Genomic DNA, 20,276 nt, shown 5'->3' with positions numbered 1-20,276 from the left:
GTAATTTTTTTGTTTTGAAAAATAAAAGTTCGCCCTAAAATTTGGTCATCCTAGCTGCAAAATTGGCAGCTCTACAGCTGTTTTAAAATTTAGCGGCTGGCAGCTAAAAAGCGGCTAAGGAGCCGTCTGACTGCTATGACTAGAAAAAGTAATTTTCTCTAAAAATACGCATGAACCACCAGAAAAAAATTTTACGTCTTTATCTGTACCAGGAGCCGAGATAGAGGGGGGGGGGGGCTCAAAGAGCCCCCCCCCCCCCCCCGATCTATTAAGGTGGGAATTGGGGCCCGATCTGTAAGGGTTAATAAAATTGCTTTATTAAGTTGAATTTTTAAATTGTGATTTATAGTACACTTATAAGTTGAGCTTTACTTTAAATAATGTTTTCATCCTCGTTTAAACAACAACTTGTATTTACTTATATTTAGGTAGCATACTGCGCTAGTGTTCACTAATATAAATATTGTTTTGTTTTTCTTTCAAATCACTTCATTGTTATTATAATAAATTAAAATTACTTTATACTAAAGTTAACTAAGGATAAAGGGATACATTATACTTTAACAATATAAGATGGGGATGGTCCCCGTGGACCCTGTGTCGACTTTCAATCGGGTCTTAGAACATCAGCCAATAGCATAAGGAATAATAATTAACACAATCAAGTCTCTAATAAAGAGCAGAAAGCAATTTGCAAGTTGATGAAGGGTCCACAACATTGGTTTAAAGAATAATAATCTCACTACGAATGCCGCACTCTTGGAGGTGTCTCTAAAGGAAATGTCGTCATTGCTGATTTTTCGGAGTAAGGATTAATGTGTATGAGAATTTTCATTTAGTACACGACACAAAGACTCAAGGAACGCTTCTTTTCCGATACACTATTAAAATTTGGAATAATGTATAGCCTATTTTTGTCTTGTATAGTTTTTATCTGTGTGTAACAGGTTCAAACCCACCTGAGAGGTAGGCAACTTGTGTAATTTTTTTAAAATTTGCAGTGTCTGTAAAGTTAAAGTTGTCACACATATAGGTATTAAATTATTAAGGAATTTGGTAATTTCAAAATCTCAATGGGAATAAAGGGCTATAGATAAATAGCAGCTCGAGAGTCAATTAAAAGGTTCCAGGACAAACGCAGTAGTCCCAATTGTCGGAGTGTACAAACGCAGGAGTGTTAAAATAAAAATCTAATTAAGTGTTTCTATGCAGATTAGGTTAGGTCAAGATATGAATGTACAAATAAGCTCCCCGCAGGGATTAGGCATTTAAAAAACCTATAAGATGGTCTAAACTAGGTTAGGTTAGGTTTAGTTTTCACTCCTGCGTTTGTCCACTCCGACGTTTGGGACTCCTGCGTTTGTCATAGGACCAATTAAAAGCTATATTACTAGTAAAAGTAGTTGAGCTCAGGAAGGAAGAGGATATTAAAATGACTTTTCATAATCTTAATTGTGGGTTACATCATAACAATGTTCATTTCTTATGGACTTAAACAAAGTTACCCCATCTGTAGATTAAAATTATTTGTAGAAAAGTTAGGACACGTCTGTCTTAAAACTTGAACAAATATTTAATTAAGTTTTGAGTGCCAGCGAATGAGATTTAAAAAAATGTACCCTTCCCTGGTCAAAAAGAAGTAAAAATTAAATAAAGAAACATTCATTGAAATATTTTCCCCAATATAAATTAGAAACAATTTTTCAGTGTTCATATGATGTTCGAATAATTTATGTAGCAAAATTTTCAAATTTAAAGATATTATTAGATGATCAATATTTTATTGGTAAAATGACCTTCATATTAAAAAAAAAGTATTTCTTTTAAGCGGAGCTACTCTATGATTCAGTTTGTCTGTCCGTTATACCCTTGCCAAAGATCATTTAGAGTACATATAACTTGGTCCATCGATTTATCGGTCTCACTACATAAGAAATATTCTTTTCTCTCGTTTGCCTTTTTTTTTGAAAATATACTCTGTAACTTGCCTTGTCCATTTGTCCATCAATTTTGATTTAGTTTCGCTGCCTTTGGGTGTTGTTATCCTTATTCTTGCGGGGCCTAGGGAATCCTGGAACCTAACTGAAAGGGTTAAATTTTTCCTTTGAATACTTTGTTTGAACCTCAATTTACAGTCTAGACATATGTGTCATTATATGCAGGGAGGGAGGGGACATTGGACGTTTTATTATTCGTTGGTTTAACAACTTTGGGGACTTTAAACTTGATTTTGATTAGTTGGTTCATTAAGTTGAGTGTACAAATGTTTCAACCACTGATTTTAGTCTATGGAAGGAGAAATCTTGTGTATCATCATTGGGCATGTATATCAATTTATCGGCCATTGTATTATCCCTTTAGATCCCTGGATTATATGTGTGCGTTTTTTAAAGCAGGGATAGGATACTGCTGTCGACTTTAATGATACTTTGCAGTTTGAGATTAAAGAGTTTTTTTTCATATACAAACAATAAATACAATAATCATAACCTCTTTACTTTTTATATTGTTTCATTTAATGAAATAAATATTCTAAAAGCATAAAAGAGTTTTTTTTCTAAAATCTCAACACTATCCCCACTATAATCAATCTTTTTTTATACTTGAGTATTGTGGCATTAAAACAATTATATTCAAAACCAAATGACCAATTATTTGTATTGAAATCGTAAATTTTATTTGTCTATTTTTAGAGTAGTTGTGTGCTAAATAAATATGTAGCATTAATCATAGAATAAAATTCTTTTCCTTTAGACTCTTTTCTTTTTTTGTCCCTTATTTACTATTTCTTCATTATGAAATCTTGAATTTTTTTTTTAACTTTAATTATTGTATCTCTCATCCCTGGCATCTAATTGAAATTGTATCCTCTTTATTTACACTTTTTAAATGTCTAAATTTGTGTAAAGAAATTTACTGGGAAAAATGTGCTACACTGTGAATGGAAACACAGGGGTATGAAGGGATAAGACAATGGCCGATAAATCAATTTACATCCCAAATAATGCACACAAAATTATCATGTTTGCTTATTATAATTAATGGTTGAAGCGTTTGGACACTCAACTTATTAACCAACCATTCAATAAATGTCCCAAAAGTTATAAAGGCAACGAATAAGAAAACGTCATTAGAAAACTTTTAGGACTAGTGTAATAAACAGCCCAATGTCGTCTCCGGATGTTTTCTTCCCCACCCACATTAGTTTCCATTGTTTTCTCTCCTACTAAAGGGCTAAAACCATGCCTTATTTCTACAGAGTACTATTCATGCAGGGCTTTTCTAATCTTTACTTTGCCTAACCTAACCTAAAACAGGCAAAAAATACATTTCTTTGTGGTCTAGATTCAATTTGAGGGAAACCGCCAATTTGTTTGTCTAACTCCTGCAGGGATTGCAAAACCTTTTTCTAGTGGGACTCTGATAACCTATACTCGTCCTTTCATAATGTGATTTTGATGATGTTTTATGAAATTTGTTGTCCCATCTCTAAATTCCTGATATTTGTAGACTACAGAGGCTGTTTTGTTTAGAAGTACTGGGATTAAATGTCCAAGTTAAATGTTTGTTTATTTATCACAAGCCATTGAAAAAGTTGTAACATCCCTTATTACGAAAGTGTACCATTCTGAAACCCACATTATTTTCATATTATAACAGCCATTAATGGTTAGGAATCTCATTAGGGATTAGAACAAAATTTTGAGAATAAAGGTATTTTTAATGTTTTTTTTGCACAGGTTAAGTTAGGTTGACTAAAGGTTACAAAAATCCCTTATGGATAGTACCCTGTAAAAATAAAGTTATAGCCCCTTACAACTACTATAATTATGTTTTGGCTGCGAGTGGAAATCAGGAATGGTCCACTTACGAATTAAATGATGTATAATACAAAGAAGTAGATACAAAGTAATTTTAACTAACACGCGAAGCTTATTTTGAATTTGATTGTTAGTCGACTTGTCTTTTTTTCAGACATAGACATTAATTATTTGCTCATTTTTTTATTTATATGTATTTACGCTCATTTAATTTTAAATAAATTATAATCTAAATCATTTAGCATTTAAGAATATTGTTTTTACACCTATTTTTAAATGATACCTACCGAAACAAAAAGACTTTTAAAATCCCTCACTTAGTAAAAGTATTTTAATCTGTATCGTTCCTCACTATCATTCTATCTCTATTTTGCTTTCTCTCTATCTTTCTTATTCTCTTTCCATTGTATTTTCTTCCCCCTTTCTTTAATTTTGTTCTCTTTTTTTTTCTTTTTTTCTCACCCTTCTCTCATTTTCTTATTTTCATCCTTTCCATTTCCCTATTTCCCTTTTTTATTAAAGTATTTCTAAGCAGGTGTATTAGATTCTTTGTCTGTAAAAATCTCTATACTTTAATCCAAATCTATCTATCTATTTAAAGGCTCGCAGCTACTATCTAAATAAATACTTTTTAGCCTCTTTTGTGTCATATTAGTTGGTATTTATAATTGGTTGTTAGTTTGCTGCTCTACTTATGGACAAAAAAAGGTATTGTACTTGGTAATCTAAGATTCTTACTCTACTCCTGTTTTCGTCAGAACGTTTTTGACTCATTTGAAATTATTAATACACATGAATTTGCTAAGATATTATAAAACTTACAAAAGTGATTATAACCAAATAATACCATTTATAAATTTTTCCTTTTGTTGTCAATTTAGCTTGTTGTCATCAGTATTTTAATATCTATCTATCTATCTAAATTGATGCCTTAATCTAGTAGCTAAAGAAAGAATGCTTTAATCTCTGTTCACACACCCCTGCCTTGTCTGCATTAATCCTCTGTTGTCTGAAATTCCATTTGTTTTTTATTTAAATTTGTTTCTTTGTACGGATCAAATTTAAGATTCTTAATGACATGAAGTCTTTCCTTTCAAAATTTCCCCCCCTACTATCTTTAAGAGTTGGGTACTTGAATATAAAAAATGTATAGTATGGGCAGGGAGTAAGGGAGGGGACAATAGATCGAATATTCAATTTTTAGGAGTCTCAGACTTTGGGGACTGGCTTAAAGGGAACATGCAAGAATTTAGCAGTTTCTAACCAATCTTGGGGACCAATTATGAATGACGTCACGCAAAATCATGCATAATCTCGCGGCAAACTAGCGCGTCAACAAAAAGATAAACAATAACAAGTAGACAGAATATTTTGATTTTGAAAATTATTTTGTAAATTGAATTATTACATTTTTTATATCTAATTCTTGTTTAATGTTAATTCATTCCGATTAGTGCGTTGTAGAAAGAAATTATATTAAGATTATTAGTTATTATGAGCAAAGCCTTCCTATAATTAGGTCCCGCACATTTGTACGTCCGTAACGGTTAGCTCTTTTCGTTACTTTAGGCATGTTAGATGTTTCTTATTGATTTAATGTAAAGGCAAAAGTTTTTTGTCTTTAGCTTAATATTTCTGTAATTAATGATCCGATTAATTTCAAAATTTTAGGGAAAATTCACGAAGTCCTGAGTTGTTCAAGGTTTGTTTATCATTAAAATCTCAAGATGGTGTTATTTTATTTTCCTGTCCTGGATGCTAGGAGCGCAGCTACCAGTTATCCTAAGATATGTTACTTAAACCTTAAGATCTTTAAAATTAAGATGTACTTATGTTCTCAACTATTTTATTTATGTAGTATGAAATTTTGACGCAAGGTATCTCATTTTTATTTCCTTAAATGAAATAACTTGAGTTAAAAGTTCTGTAGGAAGGTAATTGTTTTAGTAAGTTTTGTAATATAATTATTTAAAGGCTTTTTCATGTCTAAGCTTTTTAATAAATACAATAAAAAAATTTGGGTAAAAGATGTTGTAAAAGTAAAATGGTATGTTTCCTTAATTTTCCGAAGTTCAAATAATAACAATTATGGAATTGAATTGTAAACAAGGGTTTCGATCTCTAGAATCAAAGGCTTGTAGTAAAGCATCAGTTTAAGGATGCAATGGTGCATTTCGAATTAAAAACAATTCAAAAAGTCAAAAATTTCCACTAAAGGTTGCTATATTGCAAATACTTGTTTTATCTGGAAATATCTGGGTTTTCAACCTTAAAGGGTCACAACTATAAAATTGAATTAACTGCCCATTGTCCCCTCCCTTACTCCCTGAGTATGGGAGTTTTTCGTTAGAATAAATACCTAAGGAAACCATTTGAGAACATGATTTCTAATATGTCTAAGTTATAAATTACTAGATGTGAAAGAGCCAACAAAAAATATAGAAAAGATTTTTAATTACATAACAAAGTTTGACATCACGATTAAAAGAATTTAAAATTGGCTCAAAATCAAGTAACTCTCTGTTAAAAGAAACATCAATAATTTAAAGAAAGACTTAAGGCCTACCTACCTGATCCTAATTGTCGAAAAACTTTGCATTTAAGACTAAGAAATAGCCAAATTTATACATCTGAAATATTTGAATTTATTTATAATTCAAAAAAAGTCTAGTATCCATGCCAAACCTTTTTTCCTTAATTTCTTCAACTACTTAGTTATATAGAAAATTTTGAAAATTAAATTTGCTAGGGAAATTTTTTACATTAGCAAATAATTTAAGACAATAATAGAATAAAAGTAAAATTTTAGGGTGAAAAATTATATCTGATGAAATCCTTTATATGGATTTTTTTATCATCCTTAACCATACCAATGCAGTATTTTTAGTAGATCCGCGAATCTTTAATAGGTACAAAATCTCTGTCCGTCGTTTATCAACGGTTTAGAGGCAGGACATTTTATTTAAATTTTAGTTTTAAGCAGTAAATTCTAAAAACTTTTTATGAAGTTATGATCGTTCTTTAGACCTGTAATAGGCTTTACTGTAAAGGAGAACAAAATCGGCTCAGCGGTTAGAGAAAGCTAACACACACATATAGAGAGACGGACATCCTGTTAATTTTATAAAAGGATACACTTTTTTTATTCTATGCTTCGATCGTTATTAAATTTTTCAACCTTTTTTTCACTATTGGCTAGTTTTCTATTATCTCTTACATTGAGTTTGAAATATTCTGTTCTATTTTAGGCGCATAGCAATCCTGGTGTTATCCGGTACAGTTGGTTGGTTGACGGTCAGCACGTAACAGGCTTCAACAGTGATTTCTTTCTCATAGCAAATATATCCAGGTATCTATATCTATCTATCTATCTAGTTATTTATCTAACTATCTCTATATATATATAACTGTCTGTCAGTCTCTCTGACTGGTTGTCTGTCTGCCTGTCTATCTAAATATATGTCTGTCTGTCTGTCTGTCTAATTGGTTGTTGATTGATTGATTGATTAGCCATAGTTTCTTAGGGTTTGGGCCTAAGTAGTCATGGAGAAGGCTGGGACACTTTTGTCTAGCTACTAGGGCTATCAAGCTCCAAGTTCAAGCAAATTATGACTTGAACCGCTGTCTCATAAGAGCTACTCATTATTACCTCACCCTCGCCGAGTATGGCAGGTGTCCCCAATTAAGTCACCGTAATGAATGACGCTTTCCGCAGAGGAGCTTGGGATAAGGATAGTACTGATATTGTGTAATTGACTATTGAGTATCCAAACTTACTCGATAATCCCCTTCTAACACAACCAGGGGAAGTTGCGTGATTGAACTCGAACCCTCACCACTGTAGCTCAGTGTGTTACCACTGAGCCACGGCGCCCCTTTCTAATTGGTTGTCTGTCTGACTAGTTGTCTATCTATCTATTGATCTACCTATTTATCTATCTATTTAGGGTGTACCATGGTTCAGTGGTAAAGTGTCAAGTAGAAAATAAAATAGGAATTTCTGAGGAATCTATTACTGTTAATGTTCTATGTAAGTATTTTATAATTATAATGTTAAGAGAAGCTTCTTATTGGTTGTTCATAAATTTTGTTTCTTTTAGCTAAAGGGGGGGGGGGGCAAATGGAGCACAATTACAACCATTTCGCAAATGAAAATATTATGAATATAGCAAGATTTTCAAATTTTCTGAAAAAGAAAAGTATTTTGACATATAGTAGAATACAAAATAGCAACTAAGTTATTGTAAAAATTTTTCTCGTATTCATTCGAATCCGGTGGATAGGAACCGGTTCTCATCCATACGAAAAACTATGTCTAGCATCGTATTATATCCAGTTTTCTACGAATATAGAAATGTACAATCATAAGATTAAAACAAGTTTTTTTAGCCAGTGCCTTCGGCACCTCGGGGCTAAAAAACTGGTTTTTTATCTTATAATTGTACATTCTATATCCGCGGAAAGCCGTTTATAATACGATGCGAGAAATAACTATTATTTTGTTTAATTGTAGATACCCCCAGAGTCAGATTGAATCCAAGTAACAAGGTAAGTGAATTTTTTTCTGGTAACAATTATAGAGTTGCTCATCATTGCAATTAACTGTTGCATGGGCCGTCGTGTTTTAAAAATGCTGAGATAAGATCCAACTATTACAGATTTATATAAAGTTTAGATGTATAATCCAGACAACTACCTGGATCTAGTGTAGGGGACCTTTTCCATCTGCTAGCAAATCGCTTTCTGCTTTTTTGTTGTGACTTGGCTGTGTTGATATTTCTGACGCTATTTGCTGATATTTAAAGGCCTAATTGAAAGTTGACACAGGGTCTAAGTAGTAGGGACATCCATTTATTAAACCTCTTCCCCCTCTATTATTTTATTTCATGTCGAGCCGACGAACATACGGACATAGTCATTTTATTTTATGCGTCGCAACTCTTCATTTGTGCGTATACTTTAGGCTGGAGAAGATGGAGAAACTGTAACGTTAAGCTGTCATATAGACTCCAATCCACCTCCAATTTACACATGGACAAGAGGGACATCCAGACAGGTATGTACAGACATCTAGATGTCTAGAACGGTTATTTTTACTTGGATAAGAGGGACGTATAGTAAAACGGATAATCAAATTTTTCCTACCTTGAATTTAGAATACCTAAATCTACTATTATTTATCAGGGCTCGGCAGCCGCTCTTCACCAGCGGCTAAGCCTAAAAATAAAATTGGATTGTTTTAATATTCTTATAAGAGTGATTGCCATATTTTATCAGAGCTTGATCTTTAAATCATTTTAGTGGTGAATCAGATCGGGGTGCGCGAAATTTCAGCCAATCACAGCGCGGCATTTTAAAAATGCCGCGCTGTGATTGGCCGAAATTTCGCGCACCCCGATTTAAATAACCATTAAAATCATTTAAAGATCCAGCTCTAATTTTGATGAGATTGATTTTTTGAGGCTTACATGCGGCTGACGCGCGGCTGTCGAGACCTGATATAATTAAATAAAATATTGGCATCTAGAGATACAAAATTAATCAAATATTTAACTTATTTATAATTTTTAAATCAAATATTATTTGCGAGGAAAATGTAAATTATAATTATATTTTGTGTTATGTATGTTGTATGAAAATAAAATTCTTACAATTCTTTTATTATTAGCATTAATGATAATTGTAAACCAAAACAGCAAAAAAAATATTAGTAAAGATAGGTGGCTAAATTTTTTAAATTTTTTTTTTATAAAATTGTATGTTTGATGCTTGATTTAGAGTAGTCTAGGTGAAGGAAAGGTTAGAAGATCCGCGCGGGGATAGGGCACATAAGGATTAGAGCCCCTCGCAGTTGATAACTATAAAGATTTAAATAAGGGTGAGGTTTCGTGGTCATAAAAATAGGTTTAAGTGAAAGTACCAGTATTGTATTTTTGTGTTATATATTTATTAAGCCTGTAAATTTTTCCTATCCCTTAAGATCCCTGCGTTTAGGCATAGCAGTTTTAGGTAACAGTTAATTATTTTTCAGTAATTTTTCTGTTAGGATTCATTTGCAGTTTCCGCGGACAACTTTGTGCTAATTAAAACAAAATTTTGTCTGGCTTCTTTTTACCTAATTACAGTCATAGTGACAAGGATTTAGGTTTTAGTTGATGCGGTACTACCATAGTAAAAAAATAAAAAAAGATTCTTAGTAGAAAATAGGCAGTTGGACTTTTGTGAAGGCACCTAAAGGGATGATATTTTGGAATATGAAAAATTGAAAAAAATATTATGCTACCCCTTATGAAGATTAAAATTATTGGTTGAAAAGTTTAAACAATGCTAGTCAAAACCAACCAATCATCTATAATACAAAGTAGAATGATGTCTCTTTGTCTGTCTGTTTGTTTGTTTGTCTGTCTGTTTGTAGCGAAGGATCTCGCAAACCGCTGAACCGATCGGGTTCTCCTTTACAGGGTAGCTTCTCATAGGTCCCTGGAAGGTTTATAAATATTTTCTTGGGTGGTGGGACACCCTAAACCCCCCCCCCCCAAAAAAAAAAAGGTTTTTTAAATTTTTCTTTTAAATCTAAAATACGAAAAATTGGTTTGATTAAACCTCTTGGGCAAAGCCCCTAGAGGCTAGGGGCGAAGCCGCTAGTTACTTTAAAAGTATCCAAAGTTTTATGCCATACTTATTTAGAGTACTCGTTCATAAAACCTTAGGTAGCAGTTTAAATTACAGGTCAATGTCCCCTCCCTCCTGGCGTTTTTATGTCATAATTTGCTCATGTTCTATACTTCATATTTTATGTGCTTTGTTAGGAATATTTATTCCTATCCTTGATTTTGACATAATTACAAGACATAATAATTATTTTATTTACATAAAAAAACATAAATTTTTATTATACGAAAAGCTCTTTATATGTACAGTTAAAGTCAGTTCATCTGCAACGGATAGCTTTACTTTAGTTCATTTAATAAGGCTTGTAAGCTTGAATAATTGTATCGATTTCAAACTATTTCTGAAACAATTAGGTATAATTTAAAAGATTGTTCATTTTGGTTTTAGTGCCCCCTATTTTTATTCCTAAGCAATAAGTCACAGAGATATATGTAAAGCTTAAGTATCCTTTTAAAGCGTTACACACACACAGCGAAAGAAAGATAGACAGACATAAGAGGTTGAATTGTAGAATACAACAGCTTAACTATTACTAATGATAAGTTGTTATTTATTCATTAAATTGAGAAAAATAAGAAATTAACCAAATTAATAAATATGGAATTTTTTCAATGCTTTGATAAATAAGGTCAATTTAGTGGTTACCTAATATGTTTTTGCATAAAAAAATAAATTAATTATATTATTTAATTTCTTACATCGAATAGAAATAATCAAAAAGGGAATAATTAGTAAAGGGATATGGTAATCAAAGAATGGATGAAAAATATGCGAGGATATTATGACAGAGGACAAAGTGTCGTCAATTTAGGTTGTTAACATGTACATATTTTATTAGTCAGTTTGTTTATTAAGTAGGTGGGTATGGGATGGGACAAAGGTGGTTGAAGGGGGCGAAACGTTATTTTAGCCAGCTACATGTGTAACATGAAAATCTGGTGTTACATCCAAGTAATAATGTATCTATTTATCCAAGTATATAGGACACTTATAAAAACAAATATAATTTCCTTTTTTCAGGCGGTTGGATCATCCCAGAATTTATCCGTTGTCGTGTCAAGACGTACAGCAGGGGATTATTACTGTCATGGCATTTCTGAGGTATAATAGATAGATAGATAGAGTTAGAGTAGAGTTAGATAGATATAAAGATGAACAGCTGTCGTGTCAAGACGTACAGCAGGGGATTATTACTGTCATGGCATTTCTGAGGTATAATAGATAGATACATAGACTTAGAGAAGAGTTAGATAGATATACAAACAGATAGATAGATATAAAGATGAACAGCTGTCGTGTCAAGACGCTCCTCAGGGGATTATTATACTGTCATGGCATTTCTGCGGTACAATAAATAGATAGATATACATTAAGATAACTAGATATAAAGATAAACAGTTGTCGTGTCAAGACGCACCGCAGGGGATTATTACTGTCATGGCATTTCTGAGGTATAATAGATAGATAGACATGAAAATAGAAAAACAAAAAGATATATAGATAAGCAGATCTGCTGAGAATTGAGGTATTTGATAGTGATAAAGAAGATATGAGATTTTTTTTCAATAATGTAATATAGAACATGAGACTAACACACAGCAGAACATTAACCTGTCAGACAAACAAACAATTACAGTTACAATCAAATATATTTTAGGGATTCGAACTTGTGACCACACGACCCGCTAAAATTATGGTGAAGGGCCCGCCAATTATTACCTCAAAAACAGTAAGTTTTATCATTATTAAACACTGCTACTTAACTATTATGTTTGATGTCCGTATTCAAATCCCAAAGCACATCATTTCGTTCTCGGGGAACAAGTTAGGATCTAGACCCAAATGCATCATAATTAAACATGCTAAAAAATTGTACCTAACGCTTTTTACCATGCACAGTTAGGACTTTCAGACAAGAGGTGGTGTGAGCAATAGGTTGGTTGTTTTCCATAGTTCAACCAGTTTTGGTGGTCCCAAGGGGCTGAATTGTATTTAATAAGCTATACATAAATTTTTAGTATGACAGAGAACCGTTTCTAATCCAGCTGATATTAATTGGTTTTGAAGCGACTCTGGTAAAAAATGACTAAATATATAATATTCAAAATAAGTTCTTACATAAAATCTTACGTTATGTAATGTTAGGTTATTTAGAAGTGACAATTTTAAATTCTTTGATTTAACCTTTTAACTTTTTCTTATGTCTCCCCTCTCTAAATCCCTCCTCTTTTCTATTTCTTTTATAACCCTTCCTTTATTTCATTCTGATAATCCCCTCTTCCTTTACTTTTAGGGTTTTAAGTAGCAAAGCTACTCTGCTGCAGTCTTGTATGGTAGCTATAAATGTGTCATATTTGCAATGGATTTATCATTACTTGGATCTTAGACCAGATTATCATGAACTCTGATAAAGTGAAACTTATAGCTGGCTAAGATAAGGACCCACCCCCTCCTCAACCCCTTTACTACTCTGCTACTCTGCTGCAGTCTTGTATGTTAGCTAATGTGTCATATTTGCAATGGATTTATTATTACTCAGATCTTAGACCAGATTATCATGAACTCTAATAAAGTGAAACTTTTAGCTGGCTAAGATAACGATTCTCCCGTATACCCATTCACCCCTTTACCCCATCACATCTCCTCCTACTGGATGAACGAACTGATCAATAAGTAAAGTCCATGTTTTAATATCAGGATTATTTATATTAAGCCTTAGTAGCCGATTTGATTTTCTTTAAAAATATTATGGGGTTAATTGCAACTAGAGGGAGGGGGGGGTGCCTTTAAGAGAGAAGTATTCCTCCCTGATTCCTCCTACTAAAAATATCCAACAAAATAATACTTTTGCGCTACTATTAAAGATTGCTTTTTTTGGTTGTATTAATTTTAAGTTAAAATAAACATTATTCTTTTTAAATTTAAAGATATCTCTGTTATTTCCCTACCTACGAATATTCTTATTCTTGTTTTTTACTAATTATTAAAGAGGAAGGGTCAGCAGATCATTAACAGTATCCTGTTAACTCATTAGTTTAATCACATTTGGGGGATTTTGCTGTTTATTATACCAGTACCCAAAGTTTTATAATAATGTTTCTTTATTCGTTACTTACGGGGAATTTTATGAAAATTTTATTGATGGGTTTATTAAGTTACATGTTCAACCACTAAATGTTATCTACAGAAGGAGTAATTTGGTGAATCACAATTGGGGATGTTCATCAATTTATCGGCCATTGGCTTATCCCTTTAGATCCCTGAGTTTAATCAACTTGGGGGATGATTTTATCACAAAAACTTAAAATTTCTGAATTTGCCGCTGAAATAAACCAATAACATTTCTCCTTGTCAAAATACCAGCATATTATAGTTGTGTTTTAATACGTCATTGGTTAATTTTTGCGACAAAATATGAACTTGGAAATTTGGGTTGTGTTATTAGTAAATTTAGATTTTGGAATACTTTAAATGTCTAATAAAAAATTAACAAAAGTCATCAACCTTATAGAATAATATTAGCTTAATATTTATTATTTATATTCTTATCGCAAAATAAGATTACAATTCTGAATAAAATTACTTTTAATAAAATTAAATCTGATAAAAATGTCATTTTTATCTAAAAGAAAAAAGTTTATTTTGAAATTTATTAGGAATCTCAAATTCAGAGAGTTGAATTTCAAGAAAATATTAGTTTTTCTTAGGAAAAATAAAGAAGAAAATAATATTAAAAGACTCATAATAGCATTTTTTCTTAGCAGCTATTTAACTCATTTTCTACTTATTATTGATAAATTACTTACAAATTATTTCATAGTATAGATACGAGAATTGTTATTTAGCGCAGCTTTTTATAGAGAGCTTTCCGTGGATATTAAATTTTTATTTTTTATTTTGTCCCGAGGGCCCGTAGGCTCGGGCTAAGAAATCTGTGATTATTTTTATGGTTTTAATTTCAATATTTGAGGAAATCGTCTGTAATATGATGCTATACATGATTTTTCAGTATGAACCACTTATTAACCAGCGGATATTAAACGGTTTTAAGCCATAATAGCAAAATATTTCAAAAACTGAGGAATAATGAAATAATTTGACTAAATTGTTTTAAGGGTTCTTCATGCAAAGTTTATAATCGATTTGATGTTTCTAACTATTTTAATTTTGCTTCTTAAAAATTATTATTGTCATTCTTGTTGAAAAGAAAATAATTTTCTTCTAAATCTGTATGTCAATATGTAAAGATTCTATGTAAATAGATATGGGTTGGGTATATTATTATAAATAGATAGAAATAAGATACCTACTTATTTATAAAACAAGGAAAATGATTTTCTAAGGAAACGTAACAAGTTATTTTACAATTAAAACTGCCTACTTTTACCATTGGGCTTATTTAAAAGTAAGAACAGGAATTGTTTGTTTGTGTGTTTTAACTGAAAGATCTCAAATGAACCATTGTGACTTTCGGATCATGTTACTTGTCGATGCAGCGCTGCACTTACAAGTAACATGTTTAACTTTGCTGCACTTACAAGTAACATGTTAAAGGGAGATAAAAAAAAGGACATAGGCAGACAATGTTAGTTATATTTTTATTGAAAATAAGCTTTAACCAACACACAGGCCATTGAGTTCTACTGGAATACCAAGAAGACTCATATCAAAGCAATGAGAGGTTGTCACAGAACCTTCTTACAAAGTTATTTGGATGAATACATTTGGAGGGATCGCTATAATGATAATGTATTTTACAATTTGTGCAACCAGATTGTTATTCAATATCATGTGTAATTATTTAATAATATTTTTGCATATATTCAAAACCATTACTAATAAATGTTTAGCTAACGAATTAATTATAATTGTTTCTATTTATAATTAGTATCTCTATAGGGAATGGAGGGGGGATATTGCTGCATCTACAAGTAACATGTATGAGTTTGCTGCATCTACAAGTAACATGTGATAAGCGCTGCATCGACAAGTAACATGATCCTGACTTTCATTTAATATAGCAACATTTTGTTCATTTGTCGACTGGAAGTAGTCAATAATCTGCGGACGGATGGACGGACGTACGGACTGACTATACATAATTGTAGAGTAGCCATATTGCTACTTCAAAATTTGTTTTATGATTGTAATACTAAACGGTGTAATATCAGCCGCAGTGATAAGTATATAAAGAAATAATTCATTTGAAAGAAGACATTTTCATTCTTCCATTGTTGTTATAGCACTTTTTGTAGCGTTTTTTAGGTACTGTAATATTTATTTGTACAATACAATTTTACATATAACTTTTGTCTTGTCAACCATATAGAACTTCTTCAAAATTATTCCTTTCCTACAAAGGTAATAAGTTTAGAGAAATGGGGGGGTGGGGGGTATTTTGTTAAGGATATATGAGAATAGATGAGTTAAAAAGGGATAAAGAGAAAGAAAGGCCAAAGTCAAAATCTAGATAGTTAGAAGAGCATGGTTGGTAGAAAGAGAAAGAAAAAATATTCATATGTTGCATATTTTATAGTCTATAACCAGAAGCTTAAAATCAGAATGATATTCAGACGCGTGAACAGAGATTTTACTTTAAGGGGGTTGTTAACCCCCCTTCCCTACTGCACGCCCCTTATACATCTATCTATCTATTTATTTTGTCCTAGCTTGAAACATGAGCCCTTATTTCCTATCTGTTACTTATAACAAAGGCTTCTTCGAAAAGCATAGCTTTTCTAAATATAGGGTTTGTCCGTTTTGTCGTAAATATTTTAATCAGTTATCTTAAGACAATTGACTAAAAATTAAAGATATCAACTTTGATGATAAACAACATTACAAATTGAAACGGCTATTTTGAATCTTGTTTGAAGATTTAATGAAAGCACCCAAAGTTTTTAAGCCAACGACCGAGAAAGTAATGATACATTGAGTACCAGTGTAATTTTTGGTCCGTTCCTCTTTGCATTTTTGATTTGTGGTTATATGAGAGCTAATTTGAATCATACTTTTGCTGATACTATAAACAAAATAAAGCTTACAATTAAAAATCTAAATCTCCAATAAATACTTACTTTCATAAAGTATTTCCTATTAATTTTCTTTTGTAAATGCATGTAAATCTAAACATGAAAGACTGACCGACAAACTAGCACATTAGAATTAAGTTTTCTACTTAATCTAATTGTTAAAATATACAAAATATTGTATCCAATTTATGGTCATTCTTTTTAAAGTAATGATGTATCATAAAAGTGTAAATATTTTAACATATATTTATTTTCTATTTCCTTTACTAATTTGGGCTTAAAACATTCAAGTACATGGATAGATCTTCTAAAAAAAACCAGTAGTGCAGCCATAATATAATTGTTCAGAATATCTATATTATAGGAGCTTTCAGCAAATCGTTAGGGATTATCCAAATAATGATAGATAAATTTGCCTTGTCTGTAGATTAAGATTATAAGTTAGTAATTCACTGTTAGTCTGTACAAACAAATCAGGAATAAATAAAACGAATGTAACCAATGAATGAGAGAACGTGTATATGTAATTGGATATAAGTATAATTTACAGTCTAATGTCCCCCTCCTCCCAAGTAAAAACAAGGCTTTCATGTTAATGCAGGGGCGTCCAAGCTTTTTTATTTGGGGGGGGGAGGTAAAATTTTTTTGAGGGGGGGGGGGTAAAATGGTGCGCGAGGGGCGCTGCAAATTTTTTTTACCCCCCCCCCCCAAGAATTTTTTACCCCGGGGGTAAAATTTGCTTTGGGGGGGTAATTAACCCCCGTGAAATCTGTTGGCAGGGGTAATTTTTTTTTGGGGGGGGGTAATTTGATAATGTATTAATATTTAGTAGTAAAAATGCGCGCGAAGCACGCCAAAAATTTTTTTGTTAGGAATTTTTTATTTTTTTTTGGGGGGGGGGATATTTACCCCCCTAAATGGTTGGGGGTGTCTACGGCAACCCCAAGGTAGGGGTAAATTTTAAATGGTAGGGGTAAAATGAAAAATATTTTGGATGTGCCTACGGCACTCCCAAATTCGTTTGGGGGGGGGGGGGTAATCACCCCATTACATATTAAGAAATATGTTATGATAATCTATATATCTTTCCTGGAAAGCGGCATGTCCTTTTTTTCTACATTTGACCCTCCTTCTTATCATTATCTCCCTTCCGTTCTTTACATATACAATAAATGTAATAAGTATAGATATAATAAGTAAGTGTAACCAAGACAAACACCTGGTTCCTTTCTTGGGGACCATTTTCGTCTGCTATCAAACTGATTTCTGTTCTTTTGTAGCGACTTGAATGTGTTAATATTTACGACGTTATTGGCTGATATTTAAAGACCCATTTTAAAGTCGGCACAAGGTTCATTGGTTGGGGAAATACAGTTATTTAACTCTTTATCCCTCTATTGTTTTAATTTTATATGTATATACTCTGCATATTGATGTACACTAATGAGCATTAATGTTTTATAATCCTATTTTATGAGAAAGGTTCTTTTTGTCGGTCCTTGAATGAAATGTATTCATTATTACTTGGATCTTACACTAGATTATCTTGTACTCTAATGAAGTGAAACTCTTAGCCGTCTAAAATAACAACGCCCCCCCCCCACATCAAGCACCTTTACCCATCCCCTCTCTCCTATTAGATGAACAACCTTACCAATAGATGATGTCCATGTTAGCAACCTAAAGTGACAATTTTTCCCCTGTCATAATATCGACGTATATTTGTACACCCACACCACCGATTACCTTTAATTTTTTGTGTTTCTTATTTTAATCAAGAGATAAATATCTAAAAATAATTTATTAGCATTAATTTGCATATTTATTGTAAAATTTATCTTCATCTTAAATTAACAAAGATAGAAAAATATCTTTTACTTCAATGCTTCTCTATAGAAGACTTTCGTTTTTATTTGTCGGTTTGCCCATTCGTTAACAAGGTTAATTATATTCATAATAAGTACATTCTTAAAAGGCGAAAATTAATTAGTTAACAAATTAAATAAAAGTATAATCTTTATATTCTAATGAAAAAAATAAAAGGGTAGTTTTTCATTTGTTTATTTATTATATAATATATATACTATAAGTCATTTTAGGTTAAGTTATACTAGATCTTTTTACTATTAGCGGAAAACGTCTAAGATACGATACATTGAATAACTATTAATTTATTCGTTTTTAAAAACAGATTTTCTTGGATATAATCATTCCTTGTTCCATTATACTGATTAGATATTTGTAATTTGACGTATTTTAGAGTTAAAATATAGAATATCTACGTCATTCCTTTAAATATATTATTCATTATGAGAACTTAAAAATTTGTCTCGTTTCGTTTATGAAAGTTTAATTATATATCTTTCTATCTATCAATATCCTTATATATTTTTTTTATTGAAATCTATTTATAGCGAAACTACTCTTATGATAATTTTGGTTCAAACGTCTGTACACCTCAACTTTTTACTTTACAGTAAATATACTGTTTACCATTTCTAGCTACGCAATCTAGACTTAACAGTCTATCGAAATGGATGCAGAATATATTGGATATTACGTATCCAAGTAATAATATATCCATTACCTATATATATTTACTTTTTATCCTGCTTCCATCCCTTTATACATCTGTTCATCCATCTATTTATCTATCTATCTATTAATCCCGTATCTATCTGTTTTTATCAATCTATCAAGGTGCATATAGGAGCAGAGGGTAAGAATGTCCGGGTGGAATGTTCCGGAATATCTGTACACTACATCTTTATCTATCTATCTAGGTACAGATAGGAGCAGATGGTAAGAATGTCCGTGTGGAATGTTCTGGAATTTCTGTACCCTATACATTCATCTATCTATCTATCTAGGTACAGATTGGAGCAGAGGGTAAGAATGTCCGTGTGGAATGTTCCGGAATATCTGTACCCTACACTACAGCTGTAGCTTGGTCCTACATGGGCAAACAAATTCAAGAAGGTAAAATATGTATTGGATGCTAATGGACTCTAATTAAGTGAAATAAAGACTCCACTCCACCATTACCATATTCCATTTCCTCCTACTGGATAAACGAACTGACTAATAAATGACAGAGGAAATAACAACCTAAATTGAGGATAATTGTTACCCTGTCATAATATCCACGTACATCCATTGGTTTCTATATTTCTCAAGGAGCTCAAGTTGTGTTTTGTGTCTGTGTGTATTATTTAACGGATTAGTTTTCCGATAGGTGTTATTTTACTGTACAACCTGGCCATAGAAAATAGATTAATACACATTAAAGAAAACCATAGATATGTGTATAGTAACTTTGCTCCAAACAAAAACTTTAAAATTTATGTCTCAAACTTTTGGTTTTCAATGCAGGCAGTGTAGTGGTTTAGAATTGTTGTTGCAAGCCCAAACTAAAAACTAAAAGCTAATAGTTCTCCCTCCACCTTTTTTACAGTCATCTTTTCTTCGCTTTAGAATGGGAAAAACTTTTAGCATATTATCATTATCGTGTTGCATAGGTATTAGAAAATGAAACATAGAGTACAGGGATAGGCCAATGAGTTAATGTATTACCGCCCAGTCCACTCATGAACCCTTCCCAAACAATCTTAACCAACCAATGGAAGAACGAGTTATTAGGTTTTAGGAGGAAGAATCTTATATAGTACACTTTTTTACTACTTTAAATAAAATCTAAACATTAGATTTTCTTGGCTACTAATAGAGATAAAAGTCAGTATCTATAGAATAA

The 20,276-nt window shown here is 31.8% G+C and overlaps 1 protein-coding gene across 1 annotated transcript in view; it reads left to right on the top strand.

Moving 5' to 3' along the window:
• LOC145332522 (irregular chiasm C-roughest protein-like) overlaps window positions 1–20,276 on the top strand; it is a 67,850-nt gene that overhangs the window by 26,387 nt on the left and 21,187 nt on the right. The window contains exons 10-16 of the mRNA XM_080177523.1: window positions 7,070–7,170; window positions 7,769–7,851; window positions 8,335–8,369; window positions 8,785–8,877; window positions 11,514–11,594; window positions 12,151–12,222; window positions 19,396–19,504. Of these exons, the coding sequence (XP_080033649.1) occupies window positions 7,070–7,170; window positions 7,769–7,851; window positions 8,335–8,369; window positions 8,785–8,877; window positions 11,514–11,594; window positions 12,151–12,222; window positions 19,396–19,504 (574 nt within the window). The remainder of the gene's footprint in view (window positions 1–7,069; window positions 7,171–7,768; window positions 7,852–8,334; window positions 8,370–8,784; window positions 8,878–11,513; window positions 11,595–12,150; window positions 12,223–19,395; window positions 19,505–20,276) is intronic.

Source organism: Acartia tonsa, chromosome 11 (assembly GCF_053477335.1).
Source record: "Acartia tonsa isolate MP-2025a chromosome 11, ASM5347733v1, whole genome shotgun sequence".
Lineage (NCBI taxonomy): Eukaryota > Metazoa > Arthropoda > Copepoda > Calanoida > Acartiidae > Acartia > Acartia tonsa.
This window is presented reverse-complemented; position numbering and strand designations above follow the sequence as displayed.